Source organism: Vollenhovia emeryi, unplaced genomic scaffold, assembly GCF_000949405.1.
Source record: "Vollenhovia emeryi isolate VEMERY1.0 unplaced genomic scaffold, V.emery_V1.0 DF939131.1, whole genome shotgun sequence".
NCBI classification, from domain to species: Eukaryota; Metazoa; Arthropoda; class Insecta; order Hymenoptera; family Formicidae; genus Vollenhovia; species Vollenhovia emeryi.
This window is the reverse complement of record NW_011967235.1, coordinates 838,107-858,681: the sequence shown is the minus strand read 5'-3', so window position 1 is coordinate 858,681 and position 20,575 is coordinate 838,107. Positions and strand designations below refer to the sequence as shown.

Below are 20,575 nucleotides of genomic sequence, written 5' to 3'. Positions count from 1 at the left end.
ATATAATTTTATAAATTTATTAAATAATGATTAATTTGTTAATTAAAATTGAAGATTAAAGTTTCTTATCTTTTATTTCAAGATAAAGAATTTTGTAATTTTATCCAATAAGAGAAATATAATAGACAATAGTTGTTAATCGACAAGTTGTAAATTGAGCAAGAAATATGTATACATATATACATACATATATCTACAGTACTGCTTTACACACACTATGTTTTCATGAAAAAGAATAAATTCATACATACTATCTATTCCTACGATCATTCAAACACAGGAACATTTATAAAAAGATGAATAGTATTGGTTCTTTTATTCGTTATTTTTTATAAATTAGGCCAAGGTAAAAAATTATTTTATTTTGCAAATATGTATAAGAAATGATTCTCAAACGCGTGTTACAGTCTTAACAAGTCATTACTTCTCTCTCTCTCTCTCTCTTTCTCTCTCTCTCTCTCTCTCTCTCTCTCTCTCTCTCTCTCTCTCTCTCTCTCTCTCTCTCTCTCTCTCTCTCTCTCTCTCTCTCTCTCCCCCCCCCTCTCCTCTCCTCTCCCCCCTCTCCTCTCCTCTCCCCTCCCTCCCTCTCTCTGTATATGATTTGGTTACATTATCAATTTTTAAAGAGAAGTTTGACGATACGAAAAGTATAGTCGCTTGAAAGAACTTTTTCGAAAAAGAATTGTAGTCTGAGTTCGCAGAAACTCAGGCTGTACTTACTTGAAGAAGAGCTACCTTTCAAAGATATATAGAGTGAAAAATTGCAACATACGTGTATTCTCAAAGTCGTATTTTTGTAAATGAAAAATATTACAAGCGGGCATCCATAACTTTTGAAATGGTTACGGAAATATTAATTAGGATAAAAGTTTCTGAACCTGTCACTACATTTTTCCTTTTATCCTCGTAATGTAAAACTTGCAATAATAAATATGCAACCATCCTGATGAAATTACTATCTATTATTATCAGCAGTGATGGTGCTGCGACTTGGACTGTAATTTACATTGATATCCGCGCCCTGTTTTCACTTTAAATTACTTACGACGGCAACTTTCGATCGCCAACATTAGGCTTAGATGTTTCTATGCTGGCCATTTCAAATACCCCGGTCGAATTTAATTCTTGAGTACGTCTTCGAAAGGTGGAACCGAAACTAGTTTCGTAAAACATGCGTCGACTTCTTTGTGAAAAAGCACCGTGTCCACGAATTATACTACTTTCCATTCGATTTCTATTGCAGATCGCGGAACCATCCGGTAGACAGAAGCATAAATATTTATTAAACCTATGGCAGAGAGAAGAACAGGAGAGATAGATTAAAAACATATTGCCATGATATATGTCTAATTAAAAAATAAGCTATATATATTTCTCGACGGTTTATTTTTGCAAATTTATATTTATATTCTGTATTTGAATAGAATACTTTTATGTGTTAATATAAATAAAACAAGTAATACTACACATATTTTTAAAACGGAAAAAAGTTATTTTCTGTTGACAACCTTTGCGTAGAGAAGTTCGTAAAAAACTCGTATTTCGACAAGATAGCAATTTTCATATGCTGAAGTAAATTTTCTATAATACTATATTATGCGATTTTTGTTCTTCAACATTTGCAATTATTATATAAAATTTGGAAGAAGTTAATTTCTTTTAATAATTGCTATTGTAATTAACATTTATTAATATTTTTTAATTTTTATTTCTAAATAAAAAAACATCATTCAAAAACTTCACATACTTACCGTTGACGAAACGTGCGGCTAATTAAGTATAGAGCTATGGGATTAACGCAGCTATTACTGAAACTGAGGCAGAAGCCAATTATCCTGAATGCGTGCCAGAAGTAATCATAATCTGATTCGGCCGTGGGGCAAAAGTGGTACCACAGCATAAATATGTGATACGGTAGAAAACAAATCACGAAAACGATTATAAAACACACTACCATTTTGCCCACCTGTTAAATTGCAGCAACAAATGAAATCATCAATATAATCGGATCCAATAAGAGACAATTGAATTATAAAAACTCTTCAATAGTATGATTTTAATATTTGGAAATATAAAAAAAATATATTCTTTCATGTACCCTTCTGCGCGCCCTTATTTGTTCAATGTGAAGATCACCACCGGGAAGTTCGCCCGGCATGTTTCTGGTTGATAATGCTAGATGCCATGCCATGCCTAAATAAAAGCCTGCTATGACGCACAACGGTATCACGTAATACGCCAAAAATTTGAATATTACTATCCCCTTTCGATATGCGGCTCCTGTAATATGAGAAAGTACATAATGCGGTGTCTATCTTTGAGTAATCACCTAGCGTTACGAAATTTATATTTTCTCACATATTTTAACATCGTTCAATGAGTTAAAGTAAAATATTATTTTATGCGCGCGCTAATACGGCCTTTTGAAACTTGAGCTGCGATCATAAAAACTCGCGAAGTGTTCCCACAACAACGAGCTGCTGGAAAAGTTTTTTCTTTTCCTCAACAAGTAAAATGACATTATCATATATAAATAAACTTCAAGTTTTATTATAAATTTGACAGTTTATATATGCACGTATTCCTAATAATTGGCGACATTCAGAATGTGTCCAAAAGAATTGCATTATGGCTTACCAAATTCTGCTGGGAAAGGACTGCAGACTAAAATCGTGTGGTTTTTCCCTAATGATTGAGGTGATACATTGGAGAATAGCGCGGCGGGCATAGCTAAGACAATCGCTAAGACCCAAATAAGGGATGCCGTTAAAATGGTAAGTGGTTTTGCGCTTAAACCCGCTACGTGGCGACGAATAGGGTTCACGATGGCGCAATATCTATGAGAACATGAGAAGATGCGGCAATGGATTATATCATAAAAGCGGTAGAAGCTCGTTTATTTCAAAGATAAATTACTCATGACACAAACGATCATTAATTTGCATATCTTAGATTGTTGTGCTTTATCGATTTTACCTAAATTAAACCTCCATTTAATGTAGATGCAGTTTTAAAATTAGGAAAGAATATCGAGAAGATAATTGTAATTATTTCCGTGAAACATATTTAACTTTAAATTAATGATCATTAACGTAGAATATTCGACTGTATCTGTATGAATATCCAACAGTAACATTGGTTGTCTTGCACGTTCATTAAAATGAGTTACATTAATAGTATACATTAATTAGCTTCGAGAACCGATTTTATACTTGGATATATTACAAGTGAAATTTCACTCTAATCTCTCGGCTAATTGTACAAGTTAAATTAGGCTACGGATATTCGTCTGCTATCTAGTTAAGCAAAATTTTGTTTAATTCCACAACAAGAAATTTTGTTAATTTGCACAACACGATAAGGTTCTTAGCTCACGTATTTACCTTTCGGCTGACAAAGCGGCTAAAGTAAACACTGACACACCAATCGAAATATCTTTAGCACACTCGGATAGTTTGCAGATAGTTAAGCCCCATGGCCACGATTCGATCGTGTAAACAATTGATGTGAAAGGTACGCAAGTCACAATCACCTGTAACAATGAATTATCTCAAAATTCGATACAGATAATACTTTGCCATCAAATTATGTCATGAAAGACTGTGATAAATTATCCTGGGAGGTCAGGACGATCATAAATATACTGAGAAGATATAATATATTTTCTCTGTCATAAGTAAAGATTATTTGAGGACAGAAAATTATGGACACGGATAACAATTATATAATTGTGTTAAATATATTTATATATTTCTTCAATTTTTAATATTTTTCCTAGAAAAATTTATTTTTCGGAGAAGACATGTCTCTTTGATTATTTTCTTACTTTTATCCATGAAAGAAATGTACATTTTTATTATTCTCTTATATGTTGAATTCTTTTATATTTTAGATAAAGAGTTATTTAACTCAAACAATTTTTACTCTCCTTGAACTGGAGAAAATTTCGAGAAACAAAGGAAGCGCAAGCGCAAAGCTGTGTGCTCACCAGCAAATCGCCCAGAGCTAAAGACAGCACGTATGTGTTTGGTATATTTCTCATACTGGTATGACATAGCAAAATGAGAATCAAGATACCGTTTCCTGCTACGCCAACGACTAAAATTAACGAAAATATTGCGGGCACGATGTAAGTCTCAGGCCTTTGAGCATATGGTACGTATTCATCATACTCATCATACTCCATTTTAGAAGTTGCGTTTAAATACATCACTTGCGTATTAAAAACATCACTTTCTGTTATGCTTAACATCATCTGCAATAAAAGAAATATTCCTGTTTTGAAATTACCGATGCTCTTGATGTACAAACGAAAAACGTAATTGCAAAATAATAAGAACGGCAATATTGTCTTCAAATATAATAGTTATAAAAAACAGTTTTTAAGTACTGCGTATTGATCGCCAAACAATATATTTGTATTGTTACATACAAACATACTGTGCTGTACAATCTGTATATCTGTTTGTATGTAACATGATGCAATTATACACAATACTAAGATATTATAAATAAAAAAAGTTAATGCATTTTATCGATATGACTTGCCGCTCTCTCTTGCAATTAATCCTAAAAATTATTTTATGAATTAAAACACGAAACGCTCTATTAATAGCGTTTTATAAATTTAGTTACAGCTTGTTTTCTGCACCATACAGACAGCGGAAAATTTAGATCGCTTGAAATGATAAAATCAATCTGAATTATAACGTAATAAAATACATCTAGATTGAACTGACAATGATAAACATGATAAATATTTTACAATCTCTTATCAGCTGCATGCAGTTTTTTAAATATGACAAATTAAATAAGACAATTTTTTGTTACAATTTATACCTCGTGTCGTGATGTTCTTTATCTCAGATGTAATCGCATGTAGTTATCGCAGATAGAATAAAACGATTAAAGATAAGGCTGCAGGCTGCTTTAGATTATATATTGCGTAAATCTGTAATAAAGTATAAAGATCGTATATTTTTCTCATTTTATTTCATTAATTTACGAAAAATGTTTTAAATTAAAAAATGTTTGCTATTTTACAAATGTAGTTACTAGGTTAAATATAAGTAGTATAAAATTATATGAGCAAAACAGTAATCTAATTATCAGTCTCTTGTTAATTTAATTCATCTTTTGTCTCTTTCTAACTGCCCCCCCCCCCTCTAGAAAGAGATAAAAGATGCTTTAAACTAACAATAAGATCAAAGTTAAACGACGATGGTGAAAATCAGAGTTAGGATTATTTAACTTGATTGTGTTTATCTAGATTGCTTGCGAATATTGTTTTGCGTAGAAGGACATTCACTACTTTAAAACTATGCTTAGCAGTTTTAATTATATTAGTTGCGGATTCACTACAATGACATTTATAATGCGCAAAATTCCAGCTCTCTTCGACTCTTGCGTAAATATGAAATTAGCCTATTATTAGTGAAATGATTAATACTTTAATATTACAATATATGTATACAATGGAAGCAGTGATGCATGGAGATCGCTCATAAAACAGTAACAATAATTCAATTGGTCGGAAATTACAAAATATAATTGTGTGTGTGTGTATGTGTATAAAATTACATAATAACAATAATATATACAAGAGAAGAATCTTACCTTGAATTATTAGGCCGTTAATTTCCGCCATTCATAAAAATTAGTAAAGTATTTCTGTAACAATCGTAATTATAATTAATATTGTGAAATATATTATTTTGCATGTTTAAAATTATTAAAGTAATTTGTAGATACATTAGTTTTTTTACATCTTTAATTAAAAATTAAACAAAATACTACAGAAAAATTAAATCTTTTAGTGTACTTTGACAATAATCAACGTCAGGGTTAGATTATTTGGCCATTTTGAGTCCTACATTTTCATGTATAACACACATATATAATACGTATTAAAACGTAGGAAACATGTTATACTTATAGAGTGCTTTACATGGCCTCGCTTCTATCGCTTTAACCAAACTTCTTAATTCGCTAGCGAATTCGCTGATTAAACTTCTTTTAGGCGCTTAATTCTTATTCGTCTAGCATCTAAAATTTGGAAGTCATCAGAGGAGACATGAGTTGATAATGTTCTTCTATAGTTTATTAAATTTAAATTTGTTGACTAAATCGTTTCTTTTTTCCCCAACTATAGTAACATCACTGAAGATAATCCAGAAAAAGAATCGAACCGTCTGAAGAAATTTTATTTAACAAGTTATTAAAAAATTATTATCGCGCCTTATCTGCGTTCGGCTCGCATTAGTCCTTTTTTAATCATATTTGTTTATCACATTGGAGCCGTTTGCTATTTATTTTCTTTGTTATACGTATAATACATGGCTGCACTCACGGTGTATTATACTATGTATAACACGTGGAGGAAACCACGTATAATATATCGAGTATAATACGTACCCAATCCTGAATCAACCACAAGAAAAATTTGTTTTTGAGTAGGAGAATTACTTGTAAAATTCTGTTCTGATCAGTGGCGTTTTTTAATTTAAAGTTTTTAATCTGAAATCTTTCTTTTAATCTAAAGTTCATGTAAATTAAAATTCAATTCGCTTCTATTACCGTCTCCAGCACAGTTCTCCTCATTATTGCATAAGTTTGCTATAAAGTCACATAATCTTTAAGAGACGATTTCTCAAGACTGTAACGTCAATGCATAAGTGGGATCTTTGAAATTATTCCACCGTCGAATTTCAAAGTTCCAAAGTTTTAAAGTGCGAAATGTGCGAAGCAATTTAAATGGAAAATCTCGATTGATGTATGGTAGAATAATTCGATGATTATTTATTATATATTCCAGTAACGGGCTTACACATCCCTTGTAGACCTTGTTAATATGCATGCATATCTCAATATAAATATAAATTCACATCACTGATCAAGTTGATTAATAAAAATATACAAGTGTATTATTTATTCTCTCTTCGAAGGAAATTCCATACATGTATGTGTATCATAATAATATGACCTCGTACATATTTTAGTGGCTTTTAATATGCATTAAAAATCATGTTTACTCCAATATGTAAAAATGTAATTAATCTCTTAAAACGACTCAAACTGTGTTGTATATAATCGGATATATTAATAATGCTTCAATAGGCACTAAAACTCACGACCGGATGAAGCGTAATGAAACGCAACTTCGGGTTTTACGTGCGAATGACTTATTCCCTAAATAAATTGACTAACGCTCGAGTTGCAGAGAATTAAAAATATTTCGGAAATTGCAATATTTCGTTAATAAAGGCCGTTGAACTGTTACTATCATTGTACGGATTATTTATATTTTCTAACAAAACACACTTATTTTTAGATATATTAGTTTTTTTAAGACAATCATAAAAGTAACTCTTTTCTCTTTAAATTTGTTTATATAATAATTAAATAATATCTATATTAAAATAATCATCCGTAACAAAAAGATGATCTGCTTAATATTGTTTTATAGTACTAGGTATATTTGCACAGATGATAAATATTTTTTTAAAAATTATTCGTCAAGAAACTAAATTATTGTGTTGTGTACAAGTTTAACAAAATTAAAAAAATATTATTTTTCCTAAAAATGTTTTTATAATTATAAGATAGTAAATTGTTTTTCCATCGTTAACATTTTTATTGGAAAAAAAAACTGACGTTTTCCATTATTTTAATCGTGCGATATCGTTGTCAATCTCAAATTAACAAACTGTTACAACTTGTAATATTTTTTCTTGCTGTCTGAAAATTTAATTAATAGCTACGTACGAGTATACTATTAAGTATTGCTAAAATCAATTAAAGTTATTGCATTTATTGCATATTGACGTTTACATATGTTACAAAATTTACTACTGCCGAATGTAATAATAAAATATTAATTTGCGTCTATCTACCATAATATAATGACGATAAATATAAATTCTCATTAATCCTGATGCAATAATATAATAACGATCATATCAGAATACACTAAAATTCATATATGCTCGTGACTTATTTAAACAAGATACGCTCTTAATTAAAATATTTTCGTGCATCCTCAGCGATAAACCTTTGCCATTGAATAAAATAGCTTTATACTTGTTCATAACTCATGATTGAGTGTACGTATCATTAAAATGTCCCTCGTATTTTTTTGTGAGACTAGCTTTCACGACGTAGATATATTTTTACCTAACATCGCAAATGAAATTTCCCTAACCTCGTATTACATAAGGTTGCAGTATACTCAAGTTATATACATTTTTGAAAGTTTTAAAAGTTCTGAAAGTAAACTTTATATACGATAACACGATCAAAGTTAAACCATTAAAATCGGCGTTGAATACATTGATTTAAAGACGCCTATAGAAAACAATTTCTACATCAGCATATTGTGTGACCAATGAAGTTTAAACTTTGACCTAAATTTAAATTTAGAACAACTACGTGCGACGTATTTGTCTCATTTCTTATTCATTTCCTCCGCTGAATTCTTCGCCATCGCAAGACCCAAAATAATTTATTTTTAGAGGGAGATTCCGATCAATCTGTTATCTATATTTATGTATGCGGCTATTCGGACTATTAATAAACTTCCATTTAATGTGTAATTACTAAGCAGCTGAACATATACTATCTATTATTTATGTACTACTTAAATTCTGCTCTAAATGGCTGGAGCTTAGCAAGAAATATTGAGTTTGCTCATACATGTCTGGCAGGCAAACTGCATAAAAACATCTGTCGATAATAAGACTTACGATCAATTTCACGAAAGCCTCTTCCTCCTCTTTGCGTCGAAATTTTAATGTTTAACGCATGTACGGTTATAAATAGGAAATTACATCAAAACGTATGCTGGAGAACGTCAAACGTCATTTTATAGTCGCAAGCAAAGAGAGAACTTTGATGTTTAAAATCTTGAGAATTTAATACCAAAACTGCGAATTTAACGCTCCAACATTTTTTTAGTACATTATGGAAGGTAAAGAAACACGATTTTTTAGTTATAGTATCAATATTATATGATTTAAAAAATTACTTTATAAATAATTTTTTAAATAAAATTTCCATTAATACAATATTTATCTGTTAACGTTACTTTTCGACAAATTAAGTCATGTTACGATGAAATGCGTCACAGTATGTGGCTAAGATATAACTATAAAGTTATTTTAAATATTTTAATAATTTGGTATTATAGTGTCAGCTTTTATATCCAAATAAATGATTACTGGGAGCACAACGGGCTGTGCATTCTATTATTGCATGTAACAAAGTGAATTAATTACATAATTAAACAACTTAATTAGAGGTTAATTACGATTGCTGCTTAGAATTGTGGCAGTACATCAAAATGCTATGCAAAATTTATATTACCAGACAACACAAGCGCGCGCTTCGCGCCATTTGCTCTCTCTAAAAATTCGCATGGTTTAACAGCTGCAAATAACACGACTGAAGCATGTCGTATTGCACAAGCGAGACAGCCAATCAGCATCTCGGAAAAGCGACAACAATACTTCGAGACTTTCGACTATCGACTTAACACACCTTTGTTTATATAGGAAAAAAGGTATGCAATACGTAGTATTTAACATGTGTAGCATGCAACAACTCATATATCTCTCCGATACGATATATTGATTGGTCAATATTGTTATCTGCCAGAAGTAATTAATGGCCTAATGGAACGCAAAGATCAATTTTTGCTAGTTTGTTCAAATTACTGTTACGAAACTAAAATTGGAAATTTGATTTCAATACATTCGTCGATGCGTTACATGATAAATATAGCGAGATTATAGCGCGAGCTATTTTCGTGTTTATTAATTCGAGCCGTAACTGCGTTCAACGTGTATGCGGTTGCGGTTTGGTAAACTTATGCGGTAACACGCAGTGCGTCAACTTGTACACTGTCAATTACGGGATTTTAATAAAATACTCATCTGCAATTAGGAAAAATGATTACAAACTTTTAATTAGTTTACATTCTAAAGAAAATGTAGTTCACTAAGAAAGGGCATCTATATACATATAGCGCAGATTCTATTGACATAATCTTCGGTTACTGCTTTTATCATGTGAAAATATTTACAGCTCACTTTGATTGACGCCGTCTTGCAAACATTAATTAATTAGAATAACGTATTACGCTTGCGTTGTTGGATTTCCCCTGGTTTGCTTACAGGCGAAAGCATTGCAACCATCTGTCTCTTTTTTTACTTCGTCATAAGAACAGCGTAACTTGAGACAGGTTTGGATATTATATAAGGTTTCTTATTGAGCGATTAATTTTTGTAAGGAGTAAGATAAGAGATAAAATAGTAAATATAAAAGCTTCATTAATAGTAAATTATATTATTGCTTATGACCTAAATTATGCAAAACGGTTAAATAATTAACAATGATTGCTAAACAATAAAAATAGATTATCCTGTTTTTAATGCTGCCAACATTGTCATTTATATATGTATACATATATATCATTATATATGTATATCATTTATATATTTTTTATATATATTAGTATTTATCTGTGTCTTTTAAATATGCAAATGTATACTAAAAGAGAATACTAAAAAAGAAGCGAAAATAAATACTCCTAAATTGACCAAAGACAAATCAAGTGTTAATAAAATATATAAAAACTTTATCAATAAGAAAAACTGTAACATCTTCCACTTGTAACATTCTTATAAATTTAAATCCACTGTTTTGTTCAGAAGAGTTTTTTATCGATCTGTTATTATATTAATTAATTTTATTCTTAAATTAATTTTATTAATAATTTTACACACGAGTTTTTATGTCGCATACTTCTGACTTATCACTCTCGCGTTGTATTGTTTAACTTAATAGATTTAAATAATTGTAAATACCTATTTAATCAAGCACTCTGCAATGGTTGTTTATATTATAATACATCCATGATTCAGACCTAAGTGTAAACTCTTCGTAAAGCTATATCCGAATTACAAAGCAATAGCAATTTCACATTAGCTGACATTGCGTCTCCACATAAACGATTCAGCAATTGTCAAAGCGGATTGTAGCTTTTTCGGTGGCCCATTTAATCACGTTTGTGTTAATTGACCAATCGATAATGCATATGCTAATCACACTTACACAGCGAGGAGATTAAACTAAGTAGTGTGAACAAAACAAAGCCATGCAGTAATTTTAGTAACTACATAGCAATTGCAAATTCTAATATATGTATTATATAATATTTATATTTTTCATAAACATCTGCTCTCGTGTACCTTTTTCTCGTCTTGCACTTGTAGGTATTTTATTTAATCATCGTCGAAAGTTAACATCATTATACAACGACATAGACAACTACTTGAAACTTAATGAAAAATTTCATTTGACTTCGACAGAATGACATAAGTTTTCCAATTGACGGAAGACTTTGTAAAGTGGAAATTTTGCGTTTATCTTGCTCAATTCATGCAGGCCACTATATAAAAATGGAAAACATTGCAGAAAGATTCATAAGACATTAATTAACATATTTTATTATACAGCGCTTGTTTGTGTAAATACATTTTTGTACTAAAAGAATCATATATATACAGCGATAGATGCTTCTAGTAATAAAAATATTGTTATTGTATAAAATCGATGATGATTTGTCATAAAATTTTTAGAGAAAATTTATCTGCTTTTAAATATTTCAATTACAGGTTCTCTTCTGTTATAAAATAATTGTAACTACACTCTCAGAATAGTTCTTCTAAATAGGCTCGTTATAAATTTAATTACAAGTTTGTTAAATATATTTGTTTGGTATTTATTATATCACCTGCCTAAATTAAAGTATTTTAATTAATTAAATTTACCAAATTATTTTAATAAAGAGCTACTTGCACACATACATACACAATATATTATATAAAAAAGTAACTTAAATCAATTTATTATATATTTTCTTTAAACCAACATGTTTTCATTGCTCTTTTGGTAGCATTGAAGTATCTCTTTAGCAAGTGAAGTCAACAGTAATAACGAAGTATTTTCGTTTAGTTGACGAGGATAAACGCAATATCGCGAGAACGGCATGATTTAACGATTTGTCGCTTTCCGAAATTAATTCACTTCTCTTCTGCAGCGCGTTCGATATTCTTGGCATATTCCCGACAACTTCAATTTCCACGGTAATTTCGAATCAAACGCAATTCTCATCGATTTTGCCTCCGGAGGAATGCGTTTCGTTTACAAAGTTTAACGTAAATTCCGGCGTGCCACCCGAATTCACGCTACATCGATAGCATACTGTGAAAGAATCTAAAACGCGTATGAAACTTTAATGTCGACATTGTAACTTGATATGTATGAAATATCTGTGAATTTATGCAACATAAAGTTCACATGTCATATTTTATTAACGTGTAACCTTTAAAGTCTCCATAAAACATATAAAGAATTAATACGGGAGCAAATTATTCTGGAAACAAAACGAGATAAAGGTATATTTATCTCTGTATTTGTTTTATAAGTTGTTTCTGCAATCAACGAGTTTGTAAAACTGACGTGAATTCGAGATATACAAACTGTTCTTTTGAACGTCAGTAAATATTGAATGATGATAAATTTAAGTCAAATCCAAATATAAGCGATGTCACATACCCACTTTAGAAAAGAGCTCAATATTTTATTTGTGCCATTTTAAAAGGAAATGTCTCATTTATCTCCACATATGGAAACAGATATGGTAGTGGAACAAATCAGAAATCGATCACGACAGTATAGGCCAGGTTACAATCGAATTGTTTGTTACTTTCATGACGCAATCAGTGCTTGCAATTTGCTATCGATATATTAGTAAATGACAAAGGGCTCTAATTTATAATTGCGACACGGTCGATAGCCGTCTAATTAAGTTAACTACAAGAGCTTACGTTAAACATGTTACATTTATCAAAGTTTACATTTAAGTTTATAGAGATTTTATAAATCGTGTAGTTGTTACATATCTCTCTTGTTTAAAATTATATCAACTTATTTCAAGAAAAATAGAAAGAAATCTCTGAAGTATTTATAAATAATTTCAATAACTAATCAGTTGGATAAAACAATTATTCAATTTAAAATAATAAAATCATTAACTCTAGGTTACAAAATGTAATGAGAACGGAAAATTATATGTGTAAATGATATATACAAATACTAATTAATTGTTTCTTTATTTTATTATTTTATTTTAAATTTTATGATTTATTATTATTATTTTATTATTTATCATGCCTCTCGTATTTGTATTGATATCTGTCAGAAATATTTATGTTATGAAAGTATTTGTTAAATTATAAATATTCATAAATGCCTTTATGCATGGCAACCTTCTGCCTGCAATATGCAATAATATTTTTACACACGGATAAATATATAATATATAATTTTTATCTTATTTATAATAATGTATAAAATCTCTAATTTACTTATTGTAAATAACGATTACGTCTGTTTTGAAAGTAATCATTATTTTTCAATGAATATTTATTCTAAAACGTTCGCAAATATAACAATTAAATTTGCAAATATTTTTTTCTTGAAAAAATGGTATAATGTGCAATTGTGCAACACATGCTTGAGATTACATTTTTATTATACAAGTGTATAGCTATAACTTTAAAATCGTTATTTTTTTAATTTTAATTACAAATATGTTTTTCATGCACGTATCTTTTAAGGTAAGAAATATTTTATATAATTACTGTAGCTTTGTATTTTAAGATATATTTTTAAATAAATGTTGGATTTTCTTATTAGGAAAATACAGTGTATTGTATATACTACAAAAAATTTACATTTGTATGACTTCAGTTATACAACATACAGCTCGATATTTCACGCTTCTCGTGAAATATTGTGCAAAATTTTTCTCACGAAGCATGACGCCATTTGAAGCTGCATAAAGCTTTTGCGGATTTACCATGGATGTTGCCTCTACAGAAAGTTCTCAAGATGTATTTCTTGAGCCTTTTACGGGTTAACCCACTTACTAACAGTTCTTTTTATAAATCTAAATGCAATTGAGCTAATTGTATTACACATACGAGTATGCTGGGCAATACTTTTGGTTCTTTTGATTTTTGTTGTTCCGTAACGTTTCAGTCAACATTATTCACTCATAATTAATTGCTATCTATCGTAATCTGGATTAGAAGCTTTGGATCATTAACTTGTCATTAACTTCGCCTGTATCGCGGCTGCCTCTTACACTCTCTATTCCAACCAAGTGTACAGTGATCGATAGCATCCGTTTAAGAGTATAAAACTAGTTAATCAATCAAACGTTAATATCTTACGATAGTAAAACTTTTTTAACCTAGAAATCAGTACCTTTAAGGATCTTTCAACTTGACAAAGAGATAAGATGTTGATAATGTTGTTTTATTTATTACAATTTTTCATTAGTTTACTTAATTTTATGTCAATAAATCATTCTTAAGCTACGCTTTATAATGAAACTGCCGGAATTAATGATTCCAAGTGTCGACAAAATATTAAACCGATAGTACTATATGAATACAACGATTGTGAACTTCAGAGTTGTATCTAGTTTAAAATAATCACGTCTCGAAGATCAAGACTTTGACATGAAGCATATTATCTTTCAGAGTAGCTCACGAGTAAATTGCTAGAACTATAATAGTTCTTAGCAACTAATATCTTCGTCACACCGCTTTTCACCACGACGCAACAGATGAATTCAAAATGAGCATTATCACAGTATTGGGCTAACTTACTATTTATCATTGTATCCATCAATTTCTGTGAATATGTATAGAGACGAGAGGAAGAGAATTGTATCGCTTTTAGCACGTTTGCCATACGGTAATACATATATGTATATGGTATTCGTTTCTTCTCTCGATACAGACTGCTTCTTCGGCACATGTGCGAGAAATTTCGCATAGCTTTATGCGAAATTGCAACTCAAAAGGTACAATTTCATTCCGCATGTCTTAAGGAGTTGAAATGACATGGAAATCCACATGACCTAGTCACATGATCATACCGGTGAATAAAAGAGCTAGCAAAGTTTCGGCGGACAACGGGCTCGGGAACATGAGTTACGTGAGTGATAGCTCAAAAACGATGACGCAATGGAAACGTGGATAAATGTCGAAGCAAAGGTATGTAACGACGTTGCTTTTTGGATATTAGATTCGGTTCAATTGACGATGAAATGTGTTTCATACTATTGATGAGAGCACGGCTTCTCTGGTTCTGACATGTAAGTATAAAAAAAAGCCAAATGATTGTCTTTTATATTCATCCCGGATATTCGCGATCATTTATTATTTAGGATTCAATTTTCCAGGATTGCGATTCCAAAAAATTAGAATTTTTGTTATCAAATCATAATCAATAAAGCTGACATTGTCATTGATGAATTACATCGAATGCTTTTAGGTACATTCAGAATTTAATCTTGTTACTCACGCTAGATATAAATTGACAACGTTTGATAAACAATTTCCTATTTTTTATTTGCAACAGAGATTGGGCGTGATAACGTTAAAAGTCAAAAGAACTGCCGGGAGCCAACGTCAATCTCGAAACTTGGAAATAGTCTGTGTAATTTCCGTTTGATAATCCATACAAAATCTCGATAATCTGTGACATTTTCCGTAGATAAAGATATCTCATTAGCGCAAGAATTTTATGACTTTCTATATGTGCGGGATAACGAGAGTACGTATTTTCATAACACAAAGACTTCACTTCTAAAATATTACTTGATACAATAATTGCTTCTTATATGTTTCTCTTTAAATATATAAATGACATTTTTATTTAATGCAATTTTTCACACTTAATAATAAATATCAAATAACAAATGACAAGAGTAACGTTCTTTTTAATCTATCAATTACAAATGTGCTGATAATAATGCTACATGTGCATTCATATACACGTGTGCATACACGTATAATGTGTTTTTTGAAGGAACAGTATTTGCGATTGTTTGTGCATACACATTTTTCATTGTTTGTATCAAGTCAAATATAGTTCTGAAAAGACAACGTTTCTCAGAGATTGGTCTTACTGCCATTGCTGCTGACAGCTCTTTCATCATAACTTTTTTGAATTGCTCCTTCCGTGTAGGAAACGTGTTCGGCATATAGAGTTAGCCGCAATGGAAAATGTAATTTGTTTTAAAAGGTAAACCATATGAGTGTGCCCGAATAACCGACATATTGCTCAATCTACATCTATAATTTTATTCCGTCTATCATAAGAAGTGCACAGTTCCCCAATGACGTCACGTTCCATTAATCCGCAACTGCGAACACTTGTCGCAGTAATCCACGTGGAAAGGGCCTCATATTCTATTATAAGCCGCTTTCATTTATTGATTATCATGCGATTGGCTGTGCGACGGAGATAAATTACTCGATTTTTCTGAAGCGGATCGAATTGCTGATTTAGACTTAAAAAAATACTACCCCTAAAACATACTACGGACCCAAAAAATAGGGTCGAAACGTTGTATTAAAATAGAGGTATATGCCAATTGGGTTGACTACAAGTTTCCCGGTTAAATTTAAAAAAATGTTTGAATCCGACAAATCATAAAAGTCATTTGTTTAAAAATACAAAAATGCATCTGCCAAAAAGGTTCATTATACATTGTACAATGAATTGCCAGAATGTAGTTGAATGAGAGATCTTAGATCAAGCCATAAAAAGAAGATTGATGTTTATAGCATGGATAAAATAAATGTTCGTACGAATGCTTCAGAAGCGTACGCCTTTTTCCTGTAACAACCTGCAGAATGTGATGACTGTCAGGATGTTCGTTTTTCTTGAAAGTCCCGTTCCCTATGAATCGTTACTTTGAAAGAAAGTAGAGCAATAAAAATGTCAAAGAAGACACATCGAGCATATACTAAGGTAAAAGTATTCAAATTTATAACAAAAGAAGCAGTTGTTGAATTTGATAAAAAGATCAGTTTACACAAGAATTGTATATACATCACTACTCGATGTGAAATGTTATAGAACGCGTTTATCGCGGTTTTGTCACGGCAGACTAATTTTCCCCGAGTTGGAGGAGATAAAAAGTACGCGATACAGAGATAAAGTGGTAGTAAGAAGTATAAACCAGTCGAAAGGACAATTTATTTCAGATAAGTCCAAAAGACCGCGCACAAACGAATAAAGCAGAGTAGATTGTTAAACGAACGCACTGCTGGAAAGCTACGGTAGTGAATTATTAAGAGAAAGGAATGAAAGCTGCGTGCGTTCAACCATGTTGTCGCTTTTATGAAAACGCTTGACAGTAAATCAACGTTTATTTCTTCATCATAGAACAACAGTCACAAAACATCCATCGCCCACGTCATTATATCAACACAATGTATCGACGACTATTAATTTTGTACATGGTGCATAGGGCACGCTTCACATACGTGTAATATACTCAAGAGAATGGGATGAAATACACAGTCTTGAGTACACACACCCAGCGCACACTATTATACAGCGCATTGATATTTATTAGGTACAATAGCTCGTGCAATTTGAATGTAGTAAAATGCAGCAATAGATGTTGCAGCTATTGTATGATTCTCTGAATTGAGACGAAGCAATCTCACGATAATCTGAATAACCGTGTTTCCGCATCGTAAACAGCTGGAATGTACACATGTCTCGCTGGAAATCGCGCGTATTTAGTGGAATTTTTATCATCGGATCTTCTCCATGAGGGTGAAAGCTGTGAATAGTAAAAGGTATTTTGCGCGTAAATCCTCCTATCTGGATTTTGTTTAATCGCTACGAGCAATATGTGTGACGCTAAGTTTAAATTACGCGAGTTGTCGAATGCCCCAAGGAAATGGATATCCGGCGAGGGTCGAACTGTTGTCGCCATGGCGAGCCCTTTTACCCTGTTTCAATGAGAATTTCTCTTGAGAACGGTAAGATGCTGCTAATTCTGTCGTTTGATATATTTCAAAGGAGGATATCTTTTGCAGCGCGAGCTACATTATTTAAACATAGACTCAAATGCGAATCAATGAAAACGCATTATCGTTCCTTTTAACAGGTTCTCTTCCAGACTACCAGACTACCAGATGTAAGATTGCTCGATCGTACTTTATGCATTACATAAATTTCTATTTTTATATCAAGGTTCTGTGAAAGTATTTAAAGTAACCAATAAAATTGCTTACACGAATGTAAACTTGATAACAGAAAGATTTTCTTTCGAAAAACAATTAAGTAATCCTCTTTAAAAAGTCTATTCCCATGCCTCATACGTTTTGAAGCAACTTTATGCAACAAAATATAATACTTTTTATGAATTTGAAAATAATTAGAGACTAAAGAAGCACACAAATTATATAGAATTATCTATAATTTTTGTCTTTTAAAATATTCTTATTAACTTTATCTAACAAAAGATACAAATGGTCAAATAAAAATATTATAATAAAATATATATTTTCCATTAAGTTGAAAATGTTTGACATATTTCTTCGATATTTAAGAATAGTTAATTATTTGCGATTAATTGAAAATATTGGTTACTCAGATGAGTTGTTCTAAATATATAACAAAATCTGTATTAAGCAATATTTAGTTATCTCGTAACAATAATTGTTTTATAAAATTTAACTCGCAAAAGTTATTCAATGATGAATTCTGTGCACAGGAATTGCATAACGGCGTGTACGGTTTCAGCATATGCAATCTAGAATGAATTAAACTCAAAAATAATAAAAAAGTTTATGAATGGTTAAACGTTCTCTTCTCATATTACAAAAAATATAGAGTTTTTATAACGTCTATACTAGCACGGTTTTTGTAATGCCTTAGACGATTACACAGCCGTGTTATTCTATTTGATATTCTCTACCTGAATTTCAATTTTCTAACGAATAGAACAAATTTATCAGAGATTTTTACGTTTTACCTTCAAATTATATATAACAACCTTTGATACAATTTTATCCTTTGTTCTTTCAAGTGTAAACACATTATTTCTATTTCGGATTTTCAGATAAATAGATGAAGACTTTTTAAATTATTTTTAAATGTATTTCTAACTTGTAGTTTTATCTCATTGTCAGTATTTTTCATGTGCAGTCACACGTTCTGCGATTCTTGTTAATTGAAGATGAAAAAAGGTTTTAAAGTATTTTCACTGGTGTTTCATTATCGTTTATCTGTAATCAATTATTTTACGCTATTTAATTTACTTTTCTGATTTAATCTTACAAAAAGCGTCAAAGGGAGATAGGAAGTAGCAGTTACGAGAGAAAATGCAATGAATATTTTAATATCTCATGCATAGCCATACATATTATATTAAATCATTACGCAACATAATACACAAATGTGAAATATAATGTTACTCACTCTCTGTTATCTAATCATAATCTATTAAATTGCTTTAGAATTAACGTCCGTAATAATAAAACAGTATTGCCTGACAAATGGCTTATGTAATCTAATTTCAAAATCTGCAAACGAGCAAATAAGCAAATTAGAATGAAAACGCTGCTTCGAACATCTTCTATCAAAATCTATCTAAGATAAAATGACTTTGATGCATTCTTCACAGAAACTTGTTTCTTTTTTTCATGTCGTTGTCGCATGTTCTTTAGATTCCCTAGACAAGCATTAATGGCATTTTATGGTCGTTCTACAATGTAACTGATTCCAGAGAAAAATGGTGAAAGATCAGTTGAGGATGCTACATGTAAAGAGTAATAAATTAATACTGACATAGTTTCGAAATTTATGTCTCAGTGTAATAATCTCAAAACACGTAATCACTACATATATTCTATAGCTTTCGAAGCTATAGAATAGCTTCAGAAATCAGAAGCTGAAGAATATTAAGTCTGGATACAATAGAATGTTCAACTTGACGAAAATCGATAGAAGCTTGAGATCGAGATCTCGATTGTACATGAGAAATACCATTGTGGTGGAATCTGTTCACAAAATCTATAGACCACTGAGTTCCGAAACGCGTAAAGAACACGTAAAGTTACAGTAAAAATGTCGAAACGCATATCTAGAAATGGAAAATGTATATAAAAATGGCTAAATTAAAGATTGTAAAAGATATCGCATTCGCCGTTACTCATATTCCTTTGTAGCAGTCTGTAATTTCACATCTCTCGATTTATATTTCCAGAAAAATTTTACGTTAAACGTGACACATAACTGTTTTACAAGCGTCTCCGATATAAAATTCTAAACTTACACGAAAGACCTGATGTACGCGCTTGAAAAAGGATATTAATCGCTCGCAAAAGAGCTAGAGGTAAATATGAGATGCAAGTAACCCCTCGGGAAGCATAATGTTCCGCGGAAATAACGAACAGGCGCAACTTAAGGAACTTCCGATGTTCCTCGATCAAAGATGATATAGATGCGGATAACCGCCACCATGCATCGTTGCCGTATTTTACCTCTTACACCGTCTCCTACACCTTGCCTATAATTTCCCCTTGCATTTCTCTCTGTTACTTGCCTTGAGCTACCGTCTTCTCGCAGACAGACATCCGTACAATTGAAAGCCATCAATCAGCAAATTGTAACCAAAGGATTAAAATAATCC

At 31.1% G+C, this 20,575-nt stretch overlaps 1 protein-coding gene across 1 annotated transcript; it reads right to left on the bottom strand.

The window, feature by feature from the left end:
• Window positions 1-598: 598 nt before the first annotated feature.
• LOC105568132 (gastrin-releasing peptide receptor-like) lies at window positions 599-5,682 on the bottom strand. Its single transcript, XM_012023548.1, has 8 exons — window positions 5,617-5,682; window positions 4,840-4,951; window positions 3,989-4,255; window positions 3,384-3,532; window positions 2,638-2,837; window positions 2,099-2,280; window positions 1,752-1,966; window positions 599-1,288 (listed from the first exon to the last, which is right to left on the bottom strand). Exons 3-8 carry the CDS (start codon window positions 4,253-4,255, stop codon window positions 1,042-1,044), a joined length of 1,260 nt encoding a protein of 419 aa, XP_011878938.1. The 5' UTR covers window positions 4,840-4,951; window positions 5,617-5,682; the 3' UTR covers window positions 599-1,041.
• Between the last annotated feature and the right edge of the window lie 14,893 nt (window positions 5,683-20,575).